The sequence below is a fragment of the Macrobrachium rosenbergii genome, chromosome 20 (genome assembly GCF_040412425.1).
Source record: "Macrobrachium rosenbergii isolate ZJJX-2024 chromosome 20, ASM4041242v1, whole genome shotgun sequence".
Classification (NCBI taxonomy): Eukaryota; Metazoa; Arthropoda; class Malacostraca; order Decapoda; family Palaemonidae; genus Macrobrachium; species Macrobrachium rosenbergii.
Window position 1 is genome coordinate 35455001 of NC_089760.1, and position 19503 is coordinate 35474503.

Here is a 19503-nt window from a genome sequence, read left to right on the forward strand (position 1 = left end):
TCATAGGAACACGTGAAAGGTAAATGGAAAATACTATTAGGAAAGATGGAATAGAGAATATGGCCTTGAGCGGTCTCGTCCACTAGGACATTTTCAAAAGAACCGGGAAACAGTAGAAGAAACTCGCATTGCGTGTTCCTGGATGAAAACAGAGTGCATTCGGACATACGAACAGTTAAAAGAAAATAAAAGCAATTAACACCTGCCAGGAACAGGTGAAGCTTTTTTTTGAACGAGAGGTTGTGCTATTCATAAAACTTGATGGCGCAATTCACCTGACCTGGTTTATTTCCTAAGATATTCTATATCTTTACTATTTATCTGTTCTTTTGAGAATGTCTTAAGATAGTTGAAACTGGTAAGGCCCATGTACTCTTGATTGATTTTTCGTTAAGGTATTTTGCATTTATATCTATTTATTTTAATTTCTCTTTAACGGAAAATGAGGAACACATACGTTTCAGGACACTTTGGAATCAATTACCTGCCATTTCAGCCTTAAATGACTAGCTTAAATAATAAAAAACGAATGTAATTGATTGAGAAATGGAATTATATTTTGTAGGGTTTCTTATTAAGACTTTTTCGGGATAGAAAATTATATATATATACATATATGTATATATGCATATATATGTAAATATATATGTATATATGTATTTATATGTATGAATGTATATGTTTATACTCATACATATGTATAAAAAATATATATAAATATGTATATATGTATTTATATGTACATATAGATATAAATATATATGTATAAATTATATAAATATACACATATATATACACACATATACACACATATATATATATATATATATATATATATATATATATATATATAAAATATACATATATAAATATATATTATATAAATATATATACATGTATATATTATGCGTGTATGTGTTTGTGTGTTTCTGTGTGTTTGTTAGTCTTACATAGGTTCTCTGTGGTAGACATTCATTCCCAGAAACAAACATCATGCAATAATACCAAGAAGGACATCATTATAGAAAGAGCATCCTATCTCCACTTCGATGACGTCACGACGAAGACACAGCCAATTGAATAAGTGACGCCATTCCTTTGCCGCGTCCCTGTCTTCCATCTTTAGGCTCCTCGGCGGGCCACATTCAATGAGACTGACTGTCATTGAGGAGAAGCGCGTATTCTTTGCCTCGCTGTATTATGCGGAGATATTCTGGTTCCCCGTCGCTCGCGTGTAGAACTTTTGGCTGTGTGGCATGGGACCGAAAGTGTATGTAATTACAGCCGGTTCTCTTTTTGTATTTATGTGCACTTGTCAGCGTTCCATTCACGTAAGATGGCGAGACATCTTGGAAATGAGTATTAGTAAATTACTTTCCTTCACTTCTTCGTCACCTCAGTGGCACCTGTAATTAAATTTGGTTACGGAAACATCCAGAACAGTGACGTCTCTGTAGCCTCGGGCCTTGTAGTCATAGTAGGCCTATCCAAGCTTTTTCAAATATTTTTTTTTTTTTGCAATTTCCTCGTAGTGTTTGAATGGGTTGCAACAGGTCGTATTTTTTAAATATTAATGTAAAAAGAATTTTAAACTGCTTTTCCAAATATTTTTAACATTTTCTTCGTAGTTACTGAATGGTTTACAACTTGTCGCATTCCCTAATTATGAATGTAAAGGGACTTTTTAAACTGCGCCTGTTTATTCATTTGATTACTAGTGTACCATACCATAAAAAATGACAGTAACATAATTTTTATGTTTACATAAAAGTCCCTAAGCCTAAACGTAAGTACCTCCATTCTGTATTGTTATTTAGTTCCCAGTGTTTAGGGAAGTTGACCCCAGGCTGGACGACGGAAAGTCTAAACGCGGAGTTTATTATTCTTGGGCTATGGTTGTTACACGATAATGAATAATAATGAATAATATATGAATGCGTTGAATTTGATGAAGCAGGATTCTCTATATGGTACGCGTACCTCATGTTATTGGTAATTGAATTTAATAAATAAATTTATGGTATATATATATATATATATATATATATATATATATATATATATATATAATATAAATGTATATACATATTATATATATATATATATATATATATATATATATATATATATATATATATAGTTCAGTATTAACCTCGTAACCTGTTAACATCGAATTCATCATACCTTGGAAATAACATACTTCCAAATGGAATAATGTGAGGCTATCACACTTACACTGACCACGACTCGAATCTACACCTTTTAGGGTTAGTATGTGGCTAATCTTTAATCATTCTGTTTCGTGGCAGGTGTTCTGTCACCTAAGAAAAGTGATCAGTTATCAATATGTTTATTTTTATTTTTAATAGAGGATAAACAAGTTGACCTTTGTCCGTTCTATAGGCGACTCACCTTTACTGTCTAGGAAAGCAAATGCCGTACTCGGCACTTTCCCGCAATTTTATTATTCCTGAGTCCGATAACTTTCTCTTCTTCTGAAGACCGGTCTGTAGGTCCTGTTGGTGTAAGGACTCATTCAATTTTTCCTTCTTTTTGTTTTTGTTTCAGTCCTGATATGAGTTGTCCTTGGTTTTCCCCGTTAAAAAGCCGGGTTGCTCCTAATGATCTTTGAATCACACGATTTCTAATCACCGTTCCTAATTCCTTCTTTGGCGTTTTTGGATTGTGTTGATTTGAATTCCAGGTTTGGATTCCGTTCTTTTGATTCCACTTTTGGCATCTAAGTTTACAGCTCTTTCACACCTAAAACTTGAACTTATTTGAATTGAGTTAATTTGATTTTTACTCAAGTTCTTCTGATTTGAACTTAAATTCTTTTGATTTTTGCTCAAGTTCTCTTCATTTTAACTTTATACCTTTTGAATCTGTTTTGATTTCCAAAGAGAACATTGGGAGTCATTTTATACTTCTGCTGTTGGCTCTTATTCGTCTCCTTCAAACATTAAATTGGAACAGTTATATTTTCTTCAATGCATTTCAGTCATTTATGCTATTGTTCCTATAAGTGATTTCTTAACGGAATAATTAATTTTTCTTTCATTAGTGTTTGTCACTCAGATTTTTTTCTTCAGTAATTTTAACTCCAATATATAAATGTTGATTTTCTGTTTGATAGTATCTTCATTTACATTATCCTTTCTAGTCTTCATTTATATTATCCTGTCTGGTATTTTCATTTACATTATATTTTCTAGTATTTTCATTTACATATCCTTTCTAGTATATTCAATTACATTATCCTCTAGTATCCTCATTTACATATTTTTCTAGTATTTTCATTTACATTATCCTTTATAGTACCTTCATTTACATTATCCTTTCTAGTATCTTCATTTACATTATCCTTTGTATCTTCATTTGCATTATCCTTTCTAGTACCTTCATTTACATTATCCTTTCTAGCATCTTCATTTACATTATCCTTTTTAGTATTTTCATTTACATTATCCTTTGTTTTAAATTTCCACCTACTAGTCATTATATCTCCATCATCACATTAAAACTCATTTTGATATAAATAATCTTAGTATAAGTTGAAAACTGTGGTAGTAGCGGATTTCATTTATTTGCATTTGTATATATATTTATCAAATATATTTCAGTATATTTATTTATCAGAACGGAAACAAATACAGTGGACGTTTGTGACATTTGATATCGTGATACCCGTGTTTTATTGCGTCGTTAACTGTTATGATTTATGGTTATAAGCTATTAACAGTTGCAGTGTGTTTGTTTGACCTTTGATAGTATTAAGGTGCTTACGAGTTATTGTTTGTTTACAAATAATTTCTGTGTTGGTTTGAAATGATGATGGCAACCTTGAATTAGTATATTAGTTCATGTAATTCATTTTATTGGTGTTTTGACCTTTGTAGACAACAGATTTTGTGGTAGTAAAAATTAAATATACCCTTAATGGGAGTAGCGTCGTGCACTGTAGGCATTACTTAGATTCTTTGCAGCGTTCCTTCGTCCCCTAGCTGCAACCTCTTTTATTCCTTTTACTGTACCTTCCTTCATATTCTCTTTTTCCATCTTACTTTCGACCCTCTCCTAACAATTGATTCATAGTGGAACTGCGAGGTTTTCCTCCTGTTACACCTTCAAAACCTTTTTACTCTCAAATTCTCGCTCAGCGCTGAATGACCTAATAGGTCCCAGCGCTTGGCCTTTGGCCTGAATCCTATATCCCATTCCATTCCATAGAAGAAAACGCACGGGTGTGATGTTGGGAAGTTTTTATCTGTAATAAAAATGAAATATGGTTATTTTTTTAAATTTCTTACCTCAATTGTGGAGCGATTTGAAGAAAAAAAAATCCATTTTTGTCTTTCTTACTCATGGGTCCCAGCGCTTGGCCTTTCACCTAAATTCTATATTGTATTCCAAATTATAGAAGCAAAACGCACCTTTATGATGTTGGCAGGTTTCTACTATAATAAAAATAAAATTTATCTTTCTTTTTTTGTAAATTTTGGCCCTAAATTTGAAGTGATTTGAATAAAAAAAACCTAATCCATTTTTCTCTTTCTTCCTCAGGTATGGGTGGCGGGCACCTTAGCGGACCGTACCTCCTCTACCTTTTGTCCAACCCGCACGACCGCATGGCAGGTTAGTTGGTCTGTCTCTCTAGGTGTCTGTCTGTATGTACATTTGTCTGTCCGCTTGCATTGATAGAACGGATAACCTTGGATGCCCTGGCTGATTCGAGGGCCCTCGTTGTAACCCGCCTCTTAGCTGGAAGGTCAGGGTTGGGTATATTTCGATTGACGGTGTTCACTGAATACATTCATGAATTCACCTCTGTGTTCTGGGCTTCACTGTGGCCCATTTCCAATTATTGTAGGACAGGCATCCTCATTTATGCGTTTTTTCGCGTCGAAAGTCTGTTTTTTAGGTTAGAAATATCTGATTCGGTTTTAATTAATATTAAATTGAAATTCGTTATTTGTCCTATTTTTTATAAAAGTGTTATTGTCGTTCAAAATATCTGAATTATTTCCCCGCGTGTCAAGTTTTATTAATAAAATATTAATTTTCCTTCTAGAAGCTCAGTTAAGATCATGTCTTACAGACATGCCTCTCATGTCCATACACAGAGGCTCTAAAATTCTTTGATAAAATTCACATTTTGTCTTAATTATATGGCAACATATTTTGCTACTTTAAATAATTGAGTTGAAATGTTTATGTCTGACCGAACAAAAATATCCATATTGATTTGACCAGCTGATGCATATAATGTGCTTTTAACGACATTTCTTTTCATCAGATCAATGAGGTATATTTATTTGTAGGGCTTTTAAATCTTTTTATTTCGCCATTCAAAAAATCTTTTTGTAATGAAAGCATATAGTCTTTGATGATATCTCGCAATTAACAGTTTGAAATTAATTTTGTCATTTACAAAATATATATTCTAAATAGAGAAATTTTTAATATCAGATGCTTTTCATTTCATGTGTCATAAAAATAACAAAAGTCACGAAATCAGACATTTAAATTTTTTTTTTGTTTATATAATATTAAGATGCTGTCGAGTGTCAACATGTGCAGTTTTCCAGTAGTGTTATCATTAAGATTATTAAAGAATACTCATAGTAGCATGAGTCTTAAAATGGAGGAACAGATCCACAGTTATGTATATGTACATATTATATATAAAGATAAAACTACAGAGAGTTTTCGGAAATCTGTTCGGTTGAAAAGGGGAGCCGAACAGATTCTCGAAAGCTATCTGTACAGTTTTATCTTTAAATATATGTACACATACATAACTGGATTTGTGTTTCCATATTTAGATTATTTTTACGAAATACCAACTGAACGAAGTGTAGATGTCAGCGAGCGAATTTTTTTGTGTACTTCGTTATATGTACATTGGGAGATAACTTTATGGAACAGTGTCTGGCAGTCAGCGGAAAATTTAGTAAAACTTTTTCTTTATTTGTTTTTTCAAATTACTTTAATTTTTACTTTCTTCGATATCAATCAGTATCCGATTACAGCAAAGAGGCTGGTTACGAGTATGAAAATCATACGCTGGGTTCTTAAGAAGAATAGAAAGAGAGAAAAAAATTATTTTTCGGATTCACTGCCGCTCATATATTTTGTCAAAAAATTTGAAAAATAAATTCCGAATCAATTTGGCCACCAAAAATCTATTGGTTCTTAAAATAACTTCGGCAATTTGTGACAGTCATAAGACGCTGCGACATCCCAGTGACAAGGAATTTCTCCATTTGGGATGTAGTCTCCACCCACTTGGAATTGGAATTGGAATTGGAATTGGAATTCTTTGTGATTGACAGCGACCAGAAACAAGTAAAAACCAGAGCAATTCGACTTCTAGCTGTGTCTTGGAATAGGAATTGGAATTGGAATTCTGTGATTAACAACGACCAGAAACAAGCGAAACCGAAGCATTTCGATTCCTAGTTGTCTCGGCTCTCCGTCTTTGCTTTGCGAGAAACGCCTTTGTTTACCTTTCCGATTCCTCCATACAAGGTCATTAAGTGTAAAGCCTGTACTGGTAGTTGATTCAGTTGACCTCTGATTGGCAGCCGAATATCAAGGGCCACTGGAGCCTGAATAGATTCTCCGCCGAATTGCTTTAGATATTCGACGAGGCTTGGCATTAACAGGGGCGTTTTTGCTTTCCTGTGCTCGTATGCTTGATCGAGTTCTTACCTGGAAGCGCATGCGCGGGCAGTTTAAGTACATGTGAGGGCTTAAATGTGTTTATATCCTGGCGTGTGTATCCTCAAGTGCGTTGAATGTCGCTTATGTTTTCTCGCAATAGTTTTTCTTGCAAAGGTTTCAGTGTTACTTGTTTGTATTGTATGCGTGTGGTTGAGATATGTCCAAGTGTGTGCGATAACAGTTTATTTGCGTGTGTGTTTTGGCAGCGTGTGTGATTGAGCAAATGTTTATATGTACTGTAAATGTATATTCCTGTCTTAGTATACGTGAGAACGAAGTCGCATTTTGTTTGTGTGTAATTCTTTGTGGTCTGTTCAAGATTGCTTTGCACAAGTATTAGATATACATGATTTGTAAAATGTATATTATCAGTCATGGATAGAATGGTGTCTCAAAATGAATATTAGAAGCATATTGCAACTTGCAGTTTAATAGAGCTTGAGGTAATCCTTCAGAAACTGTATTCTTCTCGATAGTCAATTATGACGTGAGAGAGAGAGAGAGAGAGAGAGAGAGAGAGAGAGAGAGAGAGAGAGAGAACTTAGATTTTGCTGCGTTGTAGGTAATGAACAAAAACGAGAAAATACATATGATAAAAGTAGAGATTACTGAAGCATAAAAGTATGTAATATAGTGTATTTTTATAGAAAAAAAAGAAAAGCGAAAGAAAAACAGTAAAGTAATAAAAAGTTGTCCATTTGCGTTCACGAAACCATACAAAAATGAAATTAAGTACCTGCTCAGGAAACACCGATTAAAAGTATATAAATTAGTTAGTCTGAACGCCTTCCCTTGCAAAGTGTGTCCATAAAAAGTAGTTTGCGAAAGAAATGAGAGAAACGAAGGAACAAAGTGTCACTGAGGATGAAGCAGGGTGTTATATAGACGTCACCTGAAAAGGAACTGGTTACTTGCAGTCGCTTTCCGAGCCATTAAACTATCATCACCATCATCATCACCATCACCATCACCCAGGGTAATCCAAGGTTAAGAGTATCATTATCCAAGCTGAGAGGAGGAGGAGGAGGAGGAGGAGGAAGAGGAGGAGGATAAAAGCTGGATGTTTTTATCCACACAGTTTGCCTGTCTAACAATCGGTTATGTTGTGAACAACCTTGAGGAGAAAAGGTTTCAAATGCTAATTTGCTTGATGATTGTGCCTGTTGATAACACAAAGCCTGTTCATACGAGGTTTTAACAAAGTATTTACTCATAAGACTGTCTGGGTCCTTTCCGTTTAAAAACCCACCCCCTAAAACTTACGATACAAACTTTGCCCAAAACGATTTTGTTTAGTTGACCCTCCTTCTAAAGTATGGCTATGCCCTAATACCCCACTCAGAGCATCATCTGATGATCCCCTCACCCGCTAAATGACCAACCAACCCCTGCCCCCTTCCCCCTTAAATCCCCGCTAGAATGAAATCCCTGCCCCTTTTAAAGTTGATGAAAGGTAGTGTGTAAACCAAAATGACTCCCCAGAGATTAGATCCCAGCGTAGAATTAGTCATTTGCTATGCGGTCATGTATATAGTTCCTTACAACGGCCCGCCTCACCCTTGAAGATTAAAGCCATTTATCCCTTCAGTAACTGCAACAGCGATCCCAGATGTAATAGATATAAATAGATATTGTTGATAGAAGCAGTAGACCCTCCCTCTTGACTCGAGACTTGAAACAGAAAGTCGAGAAGTTAATAATAGCACGGTATTGTTCTTTTATTTTCTCTGAATGTTTGCCAATAGCTGTTTTGTTTTCATCTTGCTTCGCTGTTAGGCCGTGGCGAATTCTGGAATGCAGTCTTGTGGCAGCATCCGCCTATTCAATATCGTTTGCCAGTATTTTTGAAGCATCAGAACTAATTGGCTGACACCATTAGTGAATCTCAGTGAATGCTTTGGACTGATTCTGAGAAATGTGTTTTCATTTTATTTGGACCTCATGATCCTCTGTCCTGTCATGAGCAAGAGTCGACCCTCCAACCCTGCCATGCAAAACCTGTCCCTCTCCAATTTTATATTCTGTCTGATTTTTTAATTTTTTTTCATTACTGTCGTTTTGTTGAGCTGACAGACCACCAGACCATTGTATGACATTGCTGAATGCATCTGATTAAAAAAACTCTTTACAGATCATAATGATTTCAGTCTTGCATTTCAGCCTGTTTCTTTTCTGAACCCATATGCCCCGGTATTTTAGATTTCTTTCTAACTCCATGCGCAACTGAAACATGTCTTCCTGATTGTAATCTTCTTTACTGAGTGATATATATATATATATATATATATATATATATATATATATATATATATATATATATATATAATATGTATATACATACACACATATATATATGAACATAAATATTTATCTGTTCATATACATAGAACCATACATACATACATAAATACATACACAAATATTTTGAAAGGTACAAAATTTAACGGTTTACTCCGTGCACATCAAGAAGGCTACGTTGCAATGTGCTTGCGCGTTACCTTTGTCAGTATTTACCTGACGTCGTCCTTAGAGTTTGAGAAAAGACATTAAGCCCTGATTAACCTGCTAACTTCCCGAAGATGTAATGCTTACAGAGTGATATATGCGTAGACGGTGAAAGTACTCATTAGTATAGCATAGAGTTTAATATCTCATTTAACGGTAATTATAGTATACCGTATGGTGTCCAGTTGCGTGGTGTTCAAATTGTACTATGTGCCAATTGCAGGATGTCCTGATTTTGTAAATCGTAAATCCTTGTTCTTCGTAAATGCATCATTAGTAAGTAAACGGTTCTTGTCTCCGGTTTCTCAGATAGACTTAAATTTCCCTGAAAATTGACGTGATTTGGCGAACGGATTTCTATATCGCTTCACCTTTTTTGAGTAAAGAGTGCTTATCGTTTGGAATTATTCTTTGCAGAATTTTCAGTTTCTTGAGGCAGAATTTTATATATATATTTCTTATATATATATATATATATATATATATATATATATATATATATATTTATATATATATATATATATATATATATATATATATATATATATATATATATATATATATATATATATATATGATCTCTTCACAATGACGATTCTAATTACGTAAATATAGATTGGGCAGATTATCATTTTCCTTAGATTCGGTTTGGCTATTCGATGGAACAAAATATATTAATAAGACTGAAGTAATATTTTAAAAAGTATACATACCAAATTTCAATGCGCAGTGAACGAAGTGTATGACAACAACATTTACTTATTCTCATGAAATAATTAGACAAATAAGTTTAAATGTATACATTCCTTATGAGGGAATGTATACACATGTATACCTGATCATTTACCTGTTTATTCACAGACATAAATACATACACACTGAACATACTCAGTATATTCTCTCTCTCTCTCTCTCTCTCTCTCTCTCTCTCTCTCATATTCATACTTCACTAATACCTAACTTTGAAAATGAGTCATTGTAATGGTAGCGGCAATGAGTCTTGAGAAATATACATTATATTGTATAGATTTCTGAACTCTTTAATTCTGGACTGTAAGAAGCATTGTTCACAGGCAAATATATTGCTACTATATGCGTGTATATATAACTATACATATATATATATATATATATATATATATATATATATATATATATATATATATATATATATATATATATATTGTATATATATGTATATATATATGTAATGTTAATCATGTTACTAATACCATTTCACTTTACAGGAACCGGATACACTTGATATGTTATTGTAATCACAAAAAAAGCTTTTATATTTGATCAGAGTATCTTTCATTAATTGTATGAGGATTCCATTTTTATTGTTGACTTTGCTGTATAAACTTCAGACTTTTCATAACCCACGACCATTCCAGGAAAAATGTTTCCCATCATGGCTGTTCCATTCTCTGCTGGAAACTGACCTCCCATTTTTTTTTCTTTTATGCTCGTAAATTGGAGCACTTTTGAAGTGCTAATTGGTCATTCCGAAGGTGATGACCGTTAAGGTGTATTTCTGGTAGCAATTGCCCCCCCCCACCCGTGGACTTTCGAAATAACAACAGTGACTGAATGGAAGCTTTTATCAATAGAGAACGCACCCTGTAAACAGAACCGAGTAGGAAGCGAGATGAACAATGTCTCTCGTTATTACGGAAAACCGATCCGTTTCGAATGTTTTATGAATGTGTATTTATACCCACCCCTTTTTTAGTAGATTTTTTACTATTTATATAATTGTACATGGCCGATTGTTTTCCCAATTGTTTACCCGTTGTATTAGGTGCGTTTCATGAAATTATATGGCGTAACGACATTTTGTGTTGAGAAAGTATTTCGTCCTGATTTGAAGGAATTATCTTAATTCTCTAGATGTTTCCTTTTATGGATTTTTAATATTAATGTCTTAAGAACTTATTTTACAAGTTTAGGAATATATATATATATATATATATATATATATATATATATATATATATATATATATATATATATATATATATATATATATATATATATATGCATATATATAAATTCCTAAACATGTAAAAATAATAAGTTCTTAAAATATTGATGTTAAAAATCCAAAAATTATACATCTTTTTTTATATATTATATACATATATAGATACACATATACACACATATATAAACATATATAAACATATGTGTATATATATATATTTATTTATATATATATATATATATATATATATATATATATATATATATATATATATATATATATATATATATGTCTATGCATACACACACACACACTCACACACACACACACACACACCACACACACACACCCTTGAATTTTTAATTACTCGTTGACACTCGATCTTTTTCCTTTCGTAATTGTACCTGTAAGACTCTGAAGAGGTTTTCAAAGAGGAATTCGATCTGCTCTTTCCTTCCCCGTCGGTTTTTAGCACGGATTGAAATTCGGTTTCCCCCAAGTGGTACCTTTGATAGGAGACCCAGCAGATGTTCAGTTCCAGCGAATCGTTTGCTGTGTTAATTAGTTCTTGGGATCAAAGCATTGCCAAATGGGGGAAAAAAAATTTGATGCCTTGTATTCCACCTTTTTTAGATTAAACTCGTAAATTGGGATCGAGATGTTTTCATCAGTTGTTTTCTGCGACATTCATGAATTTTTTTTTATTATTATTTTAGATATCGAATTATGAAATGTAAGTTTCGTTTATCGTCTTATTTTTAACAAGGTGAATTTCTCTTGTTGGAACAGTAATCGTTTTGTAGTTTTCTGTAAAAGAAAACTATTGTGACGGCTTTGTCTGTCCGTCCGCACTTTTTCTGTCCGCCCTCAGATCTTAAAACCTACTGAGGCTAGAGGGCTGCAAATTGGTATGTTGATGATCAGCCCTCCAATCATCAAACATACCAAATTGCAGCCCGCTAGCCTCAGTAGTTTATATTTTATTTAAGGTTAAATTTAGACATAATCGTACATCTGGCAACGATATAGGTACCAACAACACAGGCCGCCACCGGACAGTGACTGAGTTTTATGAGCCGCGAGCCGGTAGCTGAGAGTTTCATACAGCATTATACGCTATACAGAAAACTTAATTGCGCCGAAGAAACTTCGGCGCATTTTTTACTTGTTTTTTCCTGTTTATTCGGTTCAATCCCAGCACACTGTGGCGGAAAACTCTCCCATCGCCGGACTTCGAAAGAGGATTTTTTCGGATTTTATGTGTACAAATACAGCAGGATTTATTCAGGTAAAGCCAACAAAACCAATCATATCTTGTTGGCAGCTTTCCTTCATAATATTTACCTATTTCCTTTTCGTTTTTAGTTTCATCCGGCATAAACTCTTTTTTTGTAAATATTTAGCACTCAGTAATGTAACATATCATAATAGAAGATTTAGTAATCTTCTTCTCCATTATTTTATTTCCATATTTTCATGATGTTAAGTTAATGTCACAGAGCAGTATAAAATTTAACATTTCTATTTCTACTGAAGTTTTTAACGGTACTAGAAATAACGCAGATACAGTGAATTAAAACATAACTTTACGTTGAAAATTATTACTCTCAAGTACCTGTCAAATATACTGAAGATGCTGATTCGAAAGTGTCCACTGAAGGTCTCATGTAAACTGTAAATTAAAAACATTCTTCTTATTAAGTTTCGCGCGACCTAAAGATTTGAAAATAACTATCATATTTACCTCGAAATTTTTGGATTTGAGACCAGCTAATGTTAAAATATCCAATATATTTACTACTTAAATATTTAGGTGACTCATATGGATTGACGATGAGCACCAGCTCGGTCGCAGTTTCTCAAGATGTAACCGAGTAGCGGGACCTTTCCCTGAAAACAGCGGGACGCCATTTCTTAAAAAACTAACCATAGAATTTTCTTGAAAGTAATCTCATTATGTTTCCCACACCCCAAATTACTCTGAAAGTACTAATCTAACCTAACCTAACACAACCTAACCTAACCCTAACCTAACCTAGGGGCATGTCAAAACCGGGGCTGGTGCAATACTAGCATACATCTCAGGAATTTGCAGCTCGGTCGAATTCTGATTCCCAGACACGTATATGGCAGTAAAAGGAGCCAAATTCCTCGCTACCATGTTCAGACACTTCAAAGGCATTGGGTACGATGTTCAGCGAAGAGTAATGTATACTGTTAACTCTTCACCTTGTAGAACTCCTGAAGTCAAAAATACTCGAATGGGATATAACGACTCGCGTAAGAAATCTTGATCCTATTATTAGCCACACCACCAGATACAAAGCTTGTGTTCTGACAACTGTACATGTATTCCAAGCATCAGTGTGTCATACTGAATTACTGGGGCTAAAATGTTGTACTAGGAACATAGTAAAAAAAGATTACATTACTAAAGATGTTGAAAAACAGGTCACTTATATAATTTCATGTGAAATGTGAATGTGATTATGAACTCTAACATGTGAAGAAATAACTGTGATGTAAACACTGAAAACAGCAATATTCTTTCTCTCATCCTGTGAGGTGCGTTCTGGAGTCTAAATATAGAATCATCAGCGAGAGACTTTAGTGAATTTTATATATTCCTATCACTGAAGGTCTTATTAGTTCAATCCGACGCGCGCGCCCGCGCCGCGTGTGTGTGTGTTTGTACTCTGATCAAAGCTTTGCCAGGATAAACTAATATGAAAACCCTTTGACTGAAGCTTCCGCTAAGGAAACAAAGGCTTAGTTCGTTTGACCGAATTCCCTTGAATCAGGGCTTGTATTATACCTCGCACAGCAACGTTTGAATTACCCGGAATATGATTTCCCAAGGCGCAAGACGTGAATCCTTTTGGGATCTAATGAGAAGCTTTGTGTAATCTATCGCTGATTATTTAACCAGATCTGGTTTATATTTAGGGTTATCAGGCCTCGTTTCTAGATTTGGTTTTGTCTTCGCAGATTCGTTGACGTGTTGTTGTTTACGGTTTGTTTCGGGAAGACGTTATTCGTTGCCTGTCTTTATAGCAGAATTGGCAGAGTTCCTAAGCCTCTGTATACATCGTAGTTCTTACTTATTGTTTTGCTTATGAAAAGATGGTGTCTTGAACTTTAGCCTTCTTATTTTTTATGTCAAATCGTTTCCTTAGTTGAAAAGATGGTGTCTCGAACTTTAGCCTTCTTATTTTTCATGTCAAATCGTTTCCTTAATCTTTCCAGCTGATGGGTGTATAGTACAATAACACAAGCTTCTTTTGTAATGGAAAACTCATTAAGAAGCTATTTTGTCCTGCAGAGGGACTTAATTGATAACTAGCGAAATAATGGTTCAAATCATTCCCGAATTATATATCATTGGACAGGAACGAAACACCAAAGCGAGTGCTGTTGCCTTCGTGCACCGGATGATAATTCAGTTTGAATAATCACGCCTTGATAGCGACCGGCACCGCCATGATTGTCTGCCTGTGGTGACAAGCATCTGAGACATCCATTCGAAGCACTGCGAGTCTGGTTGGTTGGCTTTGAGCCTATACACAAGCCTCTCCAAAACAGTTCTGCGGCGAGATAGCCTAAAGGGATTGTTGCAAAATGAGGTGTCTTTGAAAGCTGTGGTGTGTAATGGACTTGAATCGAATGGCAGATTGACGGTGGTTTCCATTTTCTTCTCGACTGTTTTTGGAACTCGACGCAAAATCACGACTGTGTCTGCTGGACGGGAGGTTTTCGAAAAGGGGAGGGAAATGACGCAAGGCTGCTGCTCTGTGTATGATTGCTTTATCTTTGCGCTCCAATTCCCTTCGCGTTGATGGGTCTTTGAGACTGCAGGAATCATTAATGTGTTGTTGTGATTCTGTTGTGGAGAAGAAATTGTTAGTGTTGCTATTATTGTATAGGTTGTGTTATTTGATTCCCATTACCAAAACGATTAATTACAGCTGTTGTTTCCTAGTAAATTCAGCTTATTGTAAACGAGGAAAATCACGAAGTCAGTGTACGTGTTTAATGAAACGAGATTGGCATACGATTCATTCTCTCTCTCTCTCTCTCTCTCTCTCTCTCTCTCTCTCTCTCTCTCTCTCTCTCTCTCTCTGCGTTAAAGAGAAACGCCCAATCATTATTGTCAGCAACAATACCCCGGCTATTTCATCATGAGGGATCGGGAATAATATTCGTGTGGGTAATTAAATTCAGTGCCTTTGCTCCACTAATGTAATTGGTGTTTCGTTCATTGAAATGTTATAGTTCACCTCCCCGGCGGAGTTCTTCATTGTTTGTTCTGAAATTACGGCGATAGGTGATGAAGTGTACAATTGCATTGTAAGGCGAATGCTCTTTGTTTTACGATTGCAGGTTCGTGTCTAGACACACCCATGCACACACACACTCACACACATATATGTATGTTTGTGTGTGTGTATATATATATTGCATTTATATGTATATATATTTAAACACAGGCACACACACATATATATACAGATATATATTATGTGTGTGTAAATATATGGATAGGTCCCTTTCATGGGATCTTTAATATCATTCTGTAAATCAAAAGTAAAACGGACTTGAGCATTCCATTGCATTCGGGAATTCTCACCAGGGGCAGAGTGTTAAAGTGAGCCAAATTAGCCAACGTCAGTGACCTTATAGCTTTTGATGTGTTGAAATTGATGATTTTTTCTCAGTTGTTTTCTCAGTCGAAGGATATTTATTTATACGAATAAATAATAAAACTTTAGTTTTAAAACAAACCTATTTATCTGTATGAATAACAATAATACTTGAATTTTAAAAGCATTAAAGTTGTTAGTTAAAAATATACCATCAGCAACAAAATTTTCCAGACACATTAATGATAATGTTTTAAAAAGGCCTTGTAGTCCAATTGTCGTTTCAAACAGATCTATTTCTGATTAAGCAGTTTGAAGTTCATTTCTCATCAGAATAGCGAAAGTTACTTTTGTCCAGTGTTACGATGCGATTTGTGACACTGCTAAAGTAGATGTGCGTTTTGTTTGGTGTCAAATTAATGGGATTATCAAGTTCAGCCTCAAAAAAACATTTGTGTGAGCACGCAACGCAGCGCGGACATGACGACAAATTGAATTATGCGTTGCAAGCATGACGGGGTATATAAAAGAGAGGGTGCAAATTTGTTTCTTCGTGGAGACGAGTAAAATAAACAAAACTTGATTTCCCCTGAAAGCATTATGCTTGTGCTGTGACTCATAGTTATGAAAATGAAATGTCTCTAGAAGTATTTGTCATGTCGTGTTTGTATCGTCATTTTCTGCTTGTTTACATTCATTTGACGTTGTTTGGACGCATTTCAAGATGGTGGTTTCATTTTTCAAACTTTGATGTAAGTATTAGGACAGACAGGGAGGTACTGAAAAAGTGAATTGGATGAATAATGTTTGGATCAAAAACAATACTTTATGTTAAAAAAAATTACTCTGACTCATATAATGTTTTGGTAGTTCCTCTCATCGAGTGTATATGTATATTTACTATGCATGGGTTTAAGCCTCTCTCTCTCTCTCTCTCTCTCTCTCTCTCTCTCTCTCTCTCTCATTTAGCTTGCGTCTGGTAATGAAGGTAAAAAACCAGATGTTTTGCATTGCAGTGACTCTAAACCTGCATGGCAACTGACAGAGAGAAAACATTCTGTTGTTCGTTAATTACTGAGCCGGGAACTCTGTGTGATTTTATATCAGCATGAACGCTTCATTTAGCTTGCTGTGGACGTTTCTACTTCGTTCGAGGTTGATTTCCATAATAAACAATCGCCAAGGGAAATGTTATCCTGTTTTTAGTTTTCTGTCTGTCCGTCCGCACTTTATTCTGTACGCACTTTTTCTGTCCGCTCTCAGATCTTAAAAACTACTGAAGCTAGAGGGCTGCAAATTGGTGTGTTGACCATCCACCCTCCAATCATCAAGCATGCCAAATTGCAGCCCTCTAGCCTCAGCAGTTTTGATCTTATTTAAGGTTAAAGTTAAACATAATCGTGCTTCTGGCAACGATACAGGATAGGCCACCACCGGGCCGTGGTTAAAGATTCATGGGCCGCGGTTCATACAGTCAGTATTATATGGAGACCACCGAAAGATAGATCTATTTTCGGTGGCCTTGATTATGCGCTGTACAGAAAACTCGATTGCGCCGAAGAAACTTCGGCGCATTTTTTACTTTTTATATTTTTACTGAATACGACTTAATTTTCGTCGTTTATCAGTTGCTTGTAAATATTGATGATGAATTGTTCGTTATATTACTTATTTTCGTGCAGGTTGTGTCTGCTGTTTTTATAGTTCACTTTTTATAATTTTATTTGGGATTGAGCCCAACTCTTTCTTTCCCTTATTTGTGTCCTTAGGCGTGGGTAACATTTGGTCCTAAAGTTTATTTGCCAATCTGCCAATGCTTAAAAACATTTAGTGATACATAACTATGCTTGTTCATGGATGAGAACTTCCTAAGTTATTTTTACTATTGTTAGGATGGTTCAGGAAGCATAATTCACTTAGTTGATGTATATATGTATATATATATATATATATATATATATATATATATATATATATATATATATATATATATATGAACTTTATGAGAAAGCCCTGTAGGGAGGTTACCTCCTACAGTGTGTACCTTGCCTAGGGTACTGGAGACACTAATGGTTCTTTGCGGTGTTACTTCGGTTCCAGCTTCTCCAACTTATTTTAACGTTTCCTCTCTGTTATTTTCCTCCAAACTTAATCTTCAGGATGTGTCTCATTGAACGGAGCTCGTCGAGTCATTTGTATCCACAAATTACTTGAATATTATCATAACATCATTGCCGGCTTTCTTTCTCTGAGGCGCCATTCCTTGGGTGGAATTTCACACTTTCTTTCAGTAATGAATAAGTCTTCATTGCGTTGTAAACAAATGTTCGAAAAGCCGAAAGATTCTGTTTGGTATTTGCTCTTATTAAATCATTGGAAATTCGCTCAGGCGATGGCCAGGTTGGTGCCCAAGCTGCAATATTAAAAGTTTTCCTTCTCGAGGTTTGCTACTTTGTTTTTCCCGGTATTTGACTGCTCTCTTACAATTTTAAGTTTTTGATGGAATTTTATTTAACTGTAGTCGGTACACGGCATATGTGACTTATTTTGCCTGGTAATTGTTTTTAGTGTTCTGACTTTTTATCGTAGCAGTAAAGATTAATTTAACAGATGAAATATAAAATGGGAAAAAATACTCATCTCTGTGTTGACGAAAGCTTAATGTTAGGCCTTTAACCACTTGCTGCTATTGGTAGTGTCAGCACTCCAACAAACGCAATACCTAGGCTATTCAGTAACGTTCATTGTCAGTTAATTTCATCGTTGCGTGACAGATGTAGTCGGAACGTTCAGGTATTTGTGGTTATGTTCGCGTCAACACATTTTTTTTTTTTGGGGACCGTCAGCGCTTCCATGTTGAACGTAAACTGATGAACGAGGAATTAACGGCCTTTGGTATATAGCGTTTATTTCATAAACCTGTAATGCGTGAGGGTATTAATTCCTGTATGCCTAAATTTGAAGCTTTCTGTTATTAACGGGATATGACTTTATTTTGTTAAATTTGGTTGCAATGATTTGTTGAAATCCGCGTTTTTTTTTCGCCCTATTATCAAGCATCGACCAAAGATGCTTTCTTCTTCTGCATTAAGCTGGCCTTATGCCAACACGGGCTAGGATGCCTGTCACCGGAATGTACCTTCCTTACGCGTAGATTTAGTTCAGAAGAGACTAATAGTTGCACTGGATTCATAATGCTTTGCTTAGCTACAATAGTCAGTAGTTATGTTTCATCTTCAGGTATTATATTAATGGGTTCCCTCTTTATTGGTAAAATATGTATATACCCCTATTTTCAGAGAGAAGTCAAATAAATAATGAAAAAGTATGGTCAGTCTGATTAGATTTCTTATAACAATAAGAAATTAAGTATAACTGTATTAATCAGTTATGATGTGTAACATAAAAGAAATGTACCTTTTAGAGCAAAATATCACTAGGAACATTTGAAAAAAAATACCCTCGCTCCCATGATAATGAAACTGAAGTTTTTCGCGGTCTGCAGGAAAACTTCCGCTTCCTCTTCAGGTAGATTTTATGTCCCCACTCTTTTATACTACAAGGCCTTTTATGCTCTTCAAGTTTGGTGATTTTCACCTTCTCGAGCTTGAAACTTCGTCCATTTTGGTAAGAATTTATTTCCTC

General features: G+C 34.9%; 1 protein-coding gene across 5 annotated transcripts in view; it reads left to right on the top strand.

Annotated features, from left to right (window-relative positions):
- The window catches only part of LOC136849253 (prohormone-4), a 393569-nt gene that overhangs the window by 197726 nt on the left and 176340 nt on the right, over nt 1-19503 (top strand). For 3 of the 5 annotated variants that reach the window (XM_067122527.1, XM_067122524.1, XM_067122525.1), the window contains one exon: nt 4564-4635. The exons of the other annotated variants lie outside the window; for them this stretch is intronic. In XM_067122527.1, the coding sequence (XP_066978628.1) occupies nt 4566-4635 (70 nt within the window). In that variant the 5' untranslated portion in view covers nt 4564-4565. The remainder of the gene's footprint in view (nt 1-4563; nt 4636-19503) is intronic. 5 annotated transcript variants of the gene reach the window in all.